We start from the raw sequence: 13,135 nt of genomic DNA on the forward strand, positions 1-13,135 counted from the left end.
GCACTGTGAAACCGCTTTCAAATTGAAACTCAAAACAAGACACAAATTAATACTAAATCAGGACCAAAACAAGGCTAGTAATGGAATTAAATTAGGAAAATTATGACTAAACTTAATAAGTCACCAATTTTATTTCAAGTTGTGTTGGAGAAGCCAAAAAAAAAAAAGAGTCAATGCAATATTAGTCAGACGGACAATAAGTTGGTGACAGAGCACTGAGAGTGGTTCCTTTAAAGCATTTGAGTGCCTAATGAAGGTAGAAAAGTGCTATAAATGTAACCATTCACCATTTATGTGACCATACATACACTGCCTGACCCCCCCTAAAAAGGTTGGCACAAAAATATTCTAATATTCAGTTGGACTGCGTGGTGGTGCAGTGGTTAGCGCTCTCGCTTCACAGCAAGAAGGTCCCGAGTTCGATTCCCACCTGGACGGGGCCTTTCTGTGTGGAGTTTGCATGTTGTCTGTGTAAGTTTCCTCCGGGTACTCCAAGTCAAAAGTGTCAAAGTGATATTTTTGTGACTAAAATTGGACTAAAACAAAATTAAAAGTTTTTCATGAGACTAAAACTATGACTAAAATGTGAAGATATTTTAGTCGACTAAAATAAGACTAAATAAAAATCAAAAGGAGAGACTAAAATCAGAGCCTCAGATCATGTAAATTCTCTGCCAAAGGATCAGCTCTGAGCTTTGTTCATGTGGAGCAGCTCCATGAAGTCGAGGACCACGATTAAATATGATTTTAATGAATATTATCAATGCAAAGTCCACTAAATTGGTCTTAAATTTAGTCGACTAAAACTAGACTAAAATTGAAAAGTTTTTTTTGACTAAATCTGGACTAAAATTAAATTACATTTTAGTCAAAAGACGAAGACTAAAACTAAAATAAAATATGTTGTCAAAATTAACACTGGCTACTAATAGGGATGTCACGATTCAGAATTTTTGAGTCATGATTATTGTGAGGAAAAACATTGCGATTTTACAATTATTCGCGATTATCAAAAGTAAGGAAGAAAATACTCAGAATTATTATCTCAAAAATATTTACAACACTGTCTCAATCTTCAACAAAAGGAATAAGACAGTACGTGTACATTCTTACATTTATTTAAGGGTTGTTTTAATTGCAAACCCACTACTCAAAATAAATAAATAAATAATACAGGCATTAAGATTTTAAAATAATTGACAGGTAAAAGAATATCGATATTTGCCCTCTCCAAACAAAGCAAGTTGTTTGAGAATGTTTTCAAAAGATATTCCCCAGACCGATCAGCTGATTTCCACGCGCTGCCTCACACCGCATCACAAGCGCAGCTGCACGTGGTTCTTCTTCTGCGACTCTTCCTTTGGACCAGACTTGCTCTCTGCACTTTGGACTATTGACGCACCGTCTGGCACAATAACAATTAATTCTTACGACGAACCTACCACGCGCTTTAACAACCGCGGCAATTGTAAAACCGGTTGACGTGCCGAGCTTCTACGGTAGCGCCGAGTGAGGAGTCAATCGTCCCACGTAAAGCGCTTTGTGAGCACGTCTGTGAAAGGCGCTGTACAAATCCAGTCCTTTCCTCTCCTTCCTCAGCTTTGATCACAGCGGAATTGTTTCAAGACGTTTCTACAACGCGCAAAGCCTTCGCCAGCACATCCCAACGTAGGGCTGTGCAATTAATCGAAATTCGATTACGATTTCGATTACAACAGTAAACGATTACAAAACTAGCATAATCGCAAAAAAACGATTATAATTTATTTTATTTTTTTTTTCAATATTTTTTTTTTAAATTTAAAAAAAAAAAATGTTTTTCTAATTTTTGGATTTTTGTCACATTTTTGATGTATTTTTGTCTTTTTTCTGCTGGATTTTTGTCTTTTTTTGATGTATTTTTGTCACTTTTCTGCTGGATTTTTGTCTTTTTTTTAATGGATTTTTGTCACTTTTTTGCTGGATTTTTGTCTTTTTTGGATGGATTTTTGTCACTTTTTTGATGGATTTTTGTCACTTTTTTGATGGATTTTTGTCACTTTTTTGATGGATTTTTGTCTTTTTTCTGCTGGATTTTTGTCTTTTTTTGATGGATTTTTGTCACTTTTTTGCTGGATTTTTGTCACTTTTTTGCAGGATTTTTGTCACTTTTTTTGATGGATTTTTGTCACTTTTTTAATGGATTTTTGTCACTTTTTTGATGGATTTTTGTCACTTTTTTGATGGATTTTTGTCACTTTTTTGATGGATTTTTGTCACTTTTTTGATGGATTTTTGTCACTTTTTTGCTGGATTTTTGTCACTTTTTTGCTGGATTTTTGTCACTTTTTTGATGGATTTTTGTCACTTTTTTGATGGATTTTTGTCACTTTTTTGCTGGATTTTTGTCACTTTTTGGATGGATTTTTGTCACTTTTTTAATGGATTTTTGTCACTTTTTTAATGGATTTTTGTCACTTTTTTAATGGATTTTTGTCACTTTTTTAATGGATTTTTGTCACTTTTTGGATGGATTTTTGTCACTTTTTTGATGGATTTTTGTCACTTTTTGGATGGATTTTTGTCACTTTTTTGATGGATTTTTGTCACCTTTTAGATGGATCTTTGTCACTTTTTTGATGGATTTTTGTCACTTTTTTGATGGATTTTTTTAAAGGCAACAAATAATCGTTTGAATAATCGTGATTTCAATTATGACAAAAATAATCGTGATTATTATTTTTTCAATAATCGAGCAGCCCTATTCCAACGATTCTCAAAGGGGTTTAAAACTCTTTGACAATGTGAGCCCTGAAGAACCCTGGCATTTTCATCTTGGAATATGCCCATCAGGGACCCTTTGGGCACAGGGGCGGGCTGGGACTTAAAACCGGCCCTGGACTCTGACCAGTCTGGCCCAAATGACCATTACCCAAATCTAAAAGCGCCTGAACTGGAGAGCAACAGTGTAACGCCTCATTTTAAAGCTAACACCTACAAGAGTGATGAGTTTTCATTACTTTTGTGGCTTTGTCATTGTGTTTTATCACTTTTTTTGTGGCTTTTTTCATTGCTTTGTTGTAGGGCTGTGCAATTAATCGAAATTCGATTACGATTTCAATTACAACAGTAAACTATTACAAAATTAGCATAATCGCAAAAAATCGATTATATACTTCTTTTTTTTTTGCAAAGCAGACTTGCGTTATTTCAGGCCGCTGGGATTATTTTCCCTTCGCTTTTCACCTGCCGTGGCTCATGCTTTTGTCTGTGTGATGATGTCATCAGGCCGCGCCGCTCAGTTTGCTTGCGCAGGTGTGAGGGCTGGCCAGCAGGGGGCAGGTGTGAAGACTTTAATCAAGGCGTACTTGAAATCATTTGTACTTTTATGACTGTCCAGAAAACATAAAGTGTAGTGCAGTGTTTTGATTAATAAATAAATAAAATAAAGATAGACTTTTATTAAAGGCAACAAATAATCGTTTGAATAATCGTGATTTCAATTATGACAAAATAATCGTGATAATTATTTTTTCAATAATTGAGCAGCCCTACTTTGTTGCTGTGTTTTCGTCTGTTGTTTTTTTGTCATGTTTTTGTTGTTTTTTTGTCATGTTTATTCCACGTTTTTGTCACATTTTTGTCACTTTTACGGCGGCACATTTTAGTCCCGTGTTTGTTTTTCCATTTTGGCGCTTTTCTTTTGAGCATTTAGATTTGGGCAAAGCTCAGTTAAGGCGAGAGATCAGAGGTTAAGGAGAAAATTGAGAGGCCAAACCAGTGGCCCTGTAGAGCCAGTGGTCCTTCTGTGCTCTTCCAGAATCGACATATGGCCAGTCCGCCCAGTCAGTCAAACACGTAAAGCCACTTTTTTTTTGTTTTTTTGGGTGTATTTTGTGCAGCACTATTTGCAAAATCCAAAAATCGCAATGAGATCTTGATTTTTCCAAACACTGCTCACACACTGCGGCCCTCGGCGGGGCGGACAATGGCGGGGCTGTTGTAGGGCCACTCCTGCCCCGTCTGTGAGCTCACACACACACACACAGAGAGGCTGTTTGTGTCTGCCGGGCCCCGCGCTCATGTGCTCAGCTGTACACGGCGTTAAGTCAATGTTGAACCAACACCAGCCTGCAGCCTGTTTCACTGCTGGAAGTGCAAATTACGGAGCCTATATCGAGCTTATAACCATGTTTAACCAGCCATTCCGCGCCTTTAATCTAACAACAGGCCTGCAGGGAACTTCAACCACACCAGGCTTGTTCCTGTGATGAATTTGAGAGAGTTTGAGGAAAAAATAGAATTAATTGAATGCGAATGGTTGCATCACGAGCTTGCCGCTTGTTTCCATCTGTCCCTTTTGTTCGAGACACTGCTGGTGAATATGAAGTCACTTTTGTTGTTGATGGCGCACATTAGCGTTAGAAAAGAAGTGTACGTTTTCAGAAAGGTAAAGCTTTAATGATTTATGTCAGTGTTAATTTCGTCGACTATAATATTTAGTCTTAATTTTAGTCAAAGTGATATTTTTGACGACTAAAATTGGACTAAAACTAAATTAAAAGTTTCTCATGAGACTAAAATGTCCAGATATTTTAGTCGACTAAAATAAGACTAAATAAAAATGAGACTAAAATCATCCAAACTTCTATTGAGCGTCTGAAAGAGCCTCAGATCATGTAAATCCTCTGTTAAAGGATCAGCTCTGAGCTTTGTTCATGAGGAGCAGCTCCATGAAGCAGAGGAACAACATTAAATATGATTATAATCCATATTATCAATGCAAAGTCCACTCAATTTACTTGCAATTTTAGTCGACTAAAACTAAACTAAAATCGAATTATATTTTCGTCAAAAGACTATAACTAAATTAAAATATGTTGTCAAAATTAACACTGATGTATGTGTAAAATAGTCAAAAGTGCAGATATTTTGAGACGCAAAATCAGATTTGTACATGGATCGGCCATGTCCAGATCTCAACCCCATTGAAAATCTTTTAGATGTGCTGGAGAAGGGTTTGCGCGGTGGTCACGCTCTCCCATCGCCAACAACACAAGCCCTCGGAGAAAAACGAACGCGACACTGGATCTGTTGTCGAAGCTTATTGAAACAACGCTGCAGCAATCAAAGCTAAAGGCGCTACAACCAAATATTAGTGACCTTTTTGGCGGCTTTATGTCACAGTGTTTAATTTAAAGTTACATTATGCAACGTTGTATGCGAAAAGTTGATATATGTGCGTATTTGACCATGTAGTGACCCAGCGGCTGCATGAGTGGTCAGCACGGAGCCTTTACTTTCCGTCACTGTGGGCTCTAGGACGCTCCAGGATCAATTGTTGGTGTCCGCAGTGAAAACCTTCCTAACAATTGATCCTGGAGCGTCCTAGAAACCACAGTGATGGAAAGTAAAGGCGCCATGCTGACCACTTATACAGCAGCTGGTTCACTACAAGGTCAAATACGCACAAATATCAACTTTTTTCATATAATGCACCTTTAAAGCAATACTAAGTAACTTGTTTACCTTAATAAACCCTTTTCATAGTCCCTCTGGGGGTAATACAAGTGTTAATGGGATGATTGCAACTTGCCACCGGGCCAGAGCCACCAATACACACTAATGGAATCACGAAGAAGAAGCTAACAGGATAACGGGCAAAGCTAACTACGGGCTAGCACCACTTAAACAGTATTTACAGTCAAGTTTGAGTGGAAAAAAAAAATAGTGTAATTGGATGTACATTATCCCTCTCTCCCTTTGTCTTTTCTGTTAGCGTAGTATTCTCAATAAATAAGTTAAAAAATCGTTACTTGCTACGACACCTGCAGTCAGGGGCTGGACTGGGACTGAAAAACAGCCCTGGACTCTGACCAGCCCGGCCCAAATCAGCGTAATCGTGACACTTTCACAAATACATATTTTAACCTCTGACCCCCCGCCTTAACAATAACGAGTGCATTTTCCCCAGTTCTGCTTTTTATTATTATTTTTTTGATCGGCATCATCAGCAAAAAGAGCAGGAAAGGCGGTTGTAGAAACAGAAGCAAAATCATTAATATAAATAAATAATATTGGTCCCAAAATTGAACCTTGTGGTGCACCATACTCCACGGAATTCCTTTTAGATTTATGTTTTTTTATATTGGGCTTTACCCAAATCTAAAAGCTTCTCGACTGGAGATCAACAATGTAACGCCTCATTTGAAAGCTAAGACCTACAAAAGTGACGGTAACTTTTCGTCAGGTCGCCACATTTTTGTCATTTTTGTGTTGTTTTTTTCATTATTTTTTCTATATTTTTTGTTGTGTTTTTCTCACGTTTTTGTCGCCTTTTCATCACATTTTGTGTCACTTTTTTGATGCTTTTCCGGCACATTTTTGTTTTGTTTTCATTTTCTTTTTCTCGTTATTTTGATGCTTTTCTTTTTAGCTTTTAGATTTGGGTAAAGCTCGGTTGAGGCGGGACTGGTGGCCCGAGAGCCAGTGGCCCTTCTGTGCTCTTCCAGAACGGACATATGGCCAGTCCGCCCCTGCCTCCAGTTGCGCTTCTGGCCTCCAGGGGCAAAAGCTATTTAGTACTGCTTTAATGAGCAACAAGTTTAGTGTCTGTTGGTGCTACTTTAATAGTTAAATGCATCACTTTTTAGAAAACACGAAAACTTAACCTTATAACAGATTTTCTCCAGATCAGCTTTACCCAAATCTAAAAGTTTACAGCCTCATTTGAAAGCTAAGACCTACAAACTCATCTGAACTAATCTTTTTCCTCACGTTGTTGCCGTGTTGTCATCACTTTTATGTTGCGTTCTCATCACCTTTTCATTTATTTTCTTCTCGCGTATCTGTCGCTCTTTTGTTCATCCTTTCAGTTTTGGGTAAAGCCAAACTGGAGAAAATGTGCTCGGTTAAGGTTAAAGCTACAATTTCCCATATAAAATATTTCTCTTTGCTTCGAGATGAAAGCACAGAGTTAGATACAAATCTCCAGCCCTAACCCTGGTCATTGTGAAGAAAAAAAACAACCATAGTGAATGAATTACTGGTTCTGTATAAAGAGCCACAGCTTCGGTTTGCACTTATTTATTTTGTTTTAGTCCAGAATAATATGGCGCTGATGAAACCTCCGACAACATCTATCAGCTGATGAAAGGGGGGGATCTGGAGGAAGCGCTTGGCCTCTGGTGACATTTGGAATTAAATTTGCTAATTGCATCCGGCGCTGTTCAGACCGAACGCTGACATTATTACAGGCGAATCTCCCGGGACGAACAGTGATCTCCTGTAAATCACTGATAAATTGGATAAAAAAGCCAGAAGCCGGGAACTAAATATGGGCTTAAAGTCACGGCGAGTCGTGTCCCTAAACTCCCCGCGCGCCACCGCCTGCAAATGAGGACGCGAATACCACTTACCACGACAAACGAAAGACGGGCGAGGACGATACCAGCTCGGACGGGACGGTGAAACTTCATAAAGCCGTTATATACAAACATTCATCCGATTATTGGATTAGTTTAGCCACGCACACTTCAGTCTTCGCACCAATGCCAATGATCAATGCACCGATCCGATACTGGTGTTGGACATTGGAGCCAATGCCGGAGAAAAATACGATATCGGGTAGGGCTGTGCAATTAATCGAAATTCGATTACGATTTCGATTACAACAGTAAACGATTACAACATTTTTGATTATTATATTTTTTTGCAAAGCAGACTTGCGTTATTTCAGGCCGCTGGGATTATTTTCCCTTCGCTTTTCACCTGCCATGGCTCATGCTTTTGCCTGACATAAAAAACAAATGGCGCTGTTGCTGGATTTTTGTCTTTTTCCTGCTGGATTTTTGTCCTTTTTTTACAGGATTTTTGTCACTTTTTGCTGGATTTTTGTCTTTTTTTTACTGGATTTTTGTCACTTTTTGCTGGATTTTTGTCTTTTTTTAGCTGGATTTTTGTCACTTTTTTGCTGGATTTTTGTCACTTTTTTGCTGGATTTTTGTCACTTTTTTGATGGATTTTTGTCACTTTTTGCTGGATTTTTGTCACTTTTGCTGGATTTTTGTCTTTTTTTTGCTGGATTTTTGTCTTTTTTTAGCTGGATTTTTGTCACTTTTTTGCTGGATTTTTGTCACTTTTTTGCTGGATTTTTGTCATTTTTTTACTGGATTTTTGTCACTTTTTGCTGGATTTTTGTCACTTTTTTGCTGGATTTTTGTCTTTTTTCTGCTGGATTTTTGTCACTTTTTTGCTGGATTTTTGTCACTTTTTTACTGGATTTTTGTCTTTTTTTTTGCTGGATTTTTGTCTTTTTTCTGCTGGATTTTTGTCACTTTTTTGCTGGATTTTTGTCTTTTTTTTGCTGGATTTTTGTCTTTTTTTTGATGGATTTTTTTTAAAGGCAACAAATAATCGTTTGAATAATCGTGATTTCAATTATGACAAAAATAATCGTGATTATTATTTTTTCAATAATCGAGCAACCCTAATATCGGGCATCGGCTACAAATATCCGATACTGAACCGATACCAGTTTTTGCTCCCGACGCCTTAAAAATACAACTTTCATCGACTAAATCTAAGTGAATATGGACATGCTGCATGTCATTTTAAAGCTAAGAACCTGGGGAATGCAATCGCTAAATGTGTTTTAAGGCGAGACACGGCAGGTGAAAGTATTGATTTTTCACGCAGTGGTCGAAGTGGAGATTTGTATCTATTTTCCTCCCTTTACATCTTAGTTTTCATGTCAGATATAAAAATGATGATGTTTATTTGATGATGTTTTGTCTGCGAGGTGGGGGCGACCCGGAAGTAGAAAGGCCGTCTTTCCCGCGGGTTTTCATTCATAAATATTGACAGATTTGACATCCACGTGTCCTGCTAAGGGGCCCCGTGATGACGCTTTCACCCAAATATGGTGTTTTTCCTCCTACGAGACGCTGGAGCGGAAAAGTGGAAGAACGGGCCGAGCATGCGCACTCGCTACAAAACTTCAGGGCTGGTTTTCTCTGAATGAGAGAAGCCGCACTCGGGCAGAGCCTGAGCCCTTATAGAAGCTCCCACAGACTCCAAACTTTACAGGCTGAGACCTGACTATACCAGGAGTAGTTTGTTATCCGCACAGTAAAGTGAAGATTACTGCACGGATTTCGAACTAGTCCTGGTATTATTACGCCTTACAATATAGTTCCCCCTTTTATCCGCTTAGAAAATCCACATTGTTTAATTTTGTGTAATTATACTTTGTAGTGGAACACTTCACGTAACCATATTTAAATAGGGAAAACGTGGAAGAGCTTGGTAGCTTCTATCTTGACCTGTTTTGGAGCTATAGAGGAGAGAGGGAGAGGCTAAATGCTAACGCCGTCTGCGCTGTGTTTACGTGACTGAAGGCACGGGGGAAGATCAGACAGGTCCTAAAGAACTCGTCAAAGCTCAGGTAAGAACATATCTCAGTGTGTAAAAACGGTGGCCTATTCCTTTAAAACTAGCATAATCACACAAAAAAGAAGAATATAATTTTTGTTTTGTTTAGTTTGTTTCAAATTTTTTTGTTTTGGCCAATTTTTTTCTTTTTTTTTCGCAAAGCAGACTTGCGTTATTTCAGGCCGCTGGGATGATTCTCCCTTCACATTTCACGTGCCACGGCTCACGCTTTTGTCTGACATAAAAACAAACTGTTCTGCTGTGTGATGATGATGTCATCAGTTTACTTGTGCAGGTGTGAGGGCTGGCCAGCAGGGGGCAGGTGTGAAACAGAGACTTTAATCAAGGCGTGCTTGAAATCATTTGTACTTTAATGACTGTCCAGAAAACATAAAATATCAGCATAGTGTTTTGATTAATAAATAAATAAAATAAAGATAGACTTTTTTTTTAAAGGCAGCAAATAATCGTGATTTCAATTATGACTAAAATAATCGTTATTTTTTCAATAATGGAGCAGCCCTAGTTGGCGGTGGCCGAATGGGGCAGATTAGCACTCTGAACCGAGCACATTTTGTCCAGTTCGGCATTACCCAGATCTAAAAGCTAAAACCCATCAAAAATATCAATGAAAATGAGGATGAAAACGCAACAAAAAAAGGCACAAAAAACGACAGAAATGTAACGAAAAAGCAACAAAGAAGTGATTTTAAAAAAGAGAGATGAAAACACGGCAAAAACGCATGACTGAAACTGAACTTTTTCTCTCATTGGCGATATATTGATTATTGATTATTGCACTGGAGAGCAACATGGTGACACACTGTGCAGCCGTTTCAGCGTCGCCTCACATTTTGGCATTTTGACATGTCACGTCGCCCCGTTGCTCTCCATCCTAAACTGCCGCTGGAGTTAATGGGTCTGTGAGCAGCACTGATCGGCCTCGGACCTGCAGAGTCTGAGTTCTAAACCTGCAGGTGAAGTCGAAGCGAAGAGGCAGCGGCGCGTAGCTACAAGAGCCATAATAAACACCCTCCGAGCCGTGATGTCAGACCAAAATAACAGGTTCCACTCGGCGAGAGCGCGCTGTACGTGGACCAACCTGCAGACTTTAAACACCGAGGGACTTGGGGGTATTTATAGTCCCGGGTTAATCCTGGTTAATAACATGGTTCAGAGCTTGTTTAGTCTGATTCTTCTGGGTTAAACTTCATTCTGACTGTAGTCCTGGGTTATTTAAACTGGCGACTCTCAAACTACGGAACAAAGAGCTAAGATTAGTCGTTGGATTAAGACTATTTACTTAATATTTGCTATATTTGCCGACTTTATCATGACGTATTGCTGTGGAATCTGGTCCATTTCCTTGTTCTGGCAAGTCTTTTCGAGCCCGGTTTTAGTTTTTGTTTCGTTTTTTATGCCACGAATGCAAAAATCTGTTAATGTTAATTCACATTCTGTAAGATTGAGATGCGTTCAGGGACATTTGTGGAAAACTAGGGGGAACTTTTGAGCAAAACATTCAGAGTAATTTCAGCCAAAACTGTAGTTGCATGCAGCTTTTAGACCTTATGCAGTAAAATAGTTGACTAATGCTATTTTCCACAGAGAAGCTTAAAGGCGCATGATGGAACTTTATTATGTGGAAAAGAAAAGTTGATATTTGTGTGTGTTTGACCTTGTATCGACAGCAGCTGTATGGGTGGTCAACATGGCGCCTTTACTTCCCATCACAGCACTTCCACAAAAGACATATTTGAACCTCGTAACTCCCGCTATAATGGACACTTTCTTTGCTCTATTTATGTCACATTTTTGTTGCATTTTTCCAGCTTTTTGCTGAGTTTTATCTGTTTTTTTTACTATTTTTTTCTGCTTTTTTGACCTTTTTTTCCTGCTTTTTTGACTCATTTTTTCCTGATTTTTTGACTCACTTTTTCTGCTTTTTTGACCAGGTTTTTCTGCTTTTTTGACTCATTATTTCTGCTTTTTTGACTTTTTTTCCTGCTTTTTTGACTCACTTTTTCTGCTTTTTTGACTCATTTTTTCTGCTTTTTTGACTCACTTTTTCTGCTTTTTTGACCAGTTTTTTTCTGCTTTTTTGACTTTTTTTTCCTGCTTTTTAGACTCGCTTTTCCTGCTTTTTTGACTCACTTTTTCTGCTTTTTTGACCAGTTTTATCTGCTTTTTTGACTAATTTTTTTCTGATTTTTTGACCAGTTTTATCTGCTTTTTTGACTCATTTTTTTCTGCCTTTTTGACCATTTTTTTCTGCTTTTTTGACTAATTTTTTTCTGATTTTTTGACTAATTTTTTTCTGCTTTTATGACCTTTTTTCTGCTTTTTTGACAATAGTTTTTTGCTTTTTTGACCTTTTTTTCAGATTAAAAAAAAAAAAAAATTCTGTTTTTTGACTTTTTTTTTTTACCAGTTTTTGCCACTTTCTTGTAAGTGCTCTGTGGCGTTTTTGCAACTTTTTTGTTTTCATTTCCATCTTGGCGCTTATTTTCAAGAGGCTTTGAGATTTGGGTAAAGCTCGGTTAAGGTATTGGGTAAGAGGTTTAAGGAGAAAAGTGAGAGGCCAGACCGGTGGCCCGAGAGCCGGTGGCCCCTCTGTGCTCTTCCAGAATGGACACATGGCCAGTCCGCCCCTGTTCACGGCTAACGGACCCTCTCTCCAGAAAAACCTACACAATAATTGATCCTGGACCCTCCTAGAGTCCACTGTGATGGAAAGTAAAGGCGCCATGTTGACCACTCATACAGCTGCTGTCAATACAAGGTCAGATACACACAAATATCAACTTTTGTTCCACATAAAAAGTTGCATAATGCACCTTTAATGCCACTCTGACCCAAATCCAGTTGAAACCCCTCTACCCACAGTGAACGTAGCATTTCGCATGTACGTACCAGGTATGCCCCCACGGTGCCCTGTGCCAGCATGAGCGCGCATTCCGAAATCAGGAAGATCTTGATGTTGGAGAAACACGAGGAGTTCTTGCGCAGGCCGTCTCCCTGTAAAGTCTCCGCCGGGCTGTCAGACTCCGAGCCCGGCTGCTGCTGCTGCTGCTGCTGCTGCTGCTTCTTCACCTGCATCCTCCCCCTCCAGAGGTCCACCACCACCACCACGGCTTCACCACGAGCAGAAGAAGCCCCCCCCCTACTCAAGCACGAACCGACCCCGCAGGCACCAGCGCGCTCTCAGCCACACATCCGTGCCACGTTTCACCCCACGCTGCTGCTGCTGCTGCTGGTTTGCTTCTTCTTCTTCAGTGTTTCTTCGCCACTAGCTCGTGTCTCTCTCTCCGCTGAGCTAACACATCCCAAACTCAGAGCTTCTTCTTCAAACGTGCCTCTCTCCGCGCGAGCAGCAGCAACTCCCCGGAGACGTCTCCAAACGCGCCAGAAGCACCAGAGCGAAGCCACGGGCGTACAGTGCGCGCTCAGCTGTCATGTTCCTCCCCCCCCAGTCCTCCGTGGGGGTTTTTAGGCGAGTTGGAGCGGCGGTGGTGCGGGGCTGCAGCTCGGTTTGTTTCGGAGTGCCATGCCGCTGCCTGAGACCGAGAGCAGCGAATGACTGGCTGCTGCCGCTGCCCCGCGTGTCACTACTGTACACCCCGCCTCCTGCGCTCGCGGAGAGGCGACACCGGCCCTAGAGGCGCTGTGGGGTAAAGGCAGGAGACTGTACTTTATTCTAAATGTGGGATTCATTCAGGGGCGG

At 39.8% G+C, this 13,135-nt stretch overlaps 1 protein-coding gene across 1 annotated transcript in view; it reads right to left on the reverse strand.

The window, feature by feature from the left end:
• slco3a1a (solute carrier organic anion transporter family member 3A1a) overlaps positions 1-12,753 on the reverse strand; it is a 72,458-nt gene extending 59,705 nt beyond the window's left edge. The window contains exon 1 of the mRNA XM_079567391.1: positions 12,325-12,753. Within this exon, the coding sequence (XP_079423517.1) occupies positions 12,325-12,510 (186 nt within the window). The 5' untranslated portion in view covers positions 12,511-12,753. The remainder of the gene's footprint in view (positions 1-12,324) is intronic.
• Positions 12,754-13,135: the final 382 nt, after the last annotated feature.

Source organism: Gobius niger (genome assembly GCF_951799975.1).
Source record: "Gobius niger genome assembly, chromosome: 12".
Lineage (NCBI taxonomy): Eukaryota > Metazoa > Chordata > Actinopteri > Gobiiformes > Gobiidae > Gobius > Gobius niger.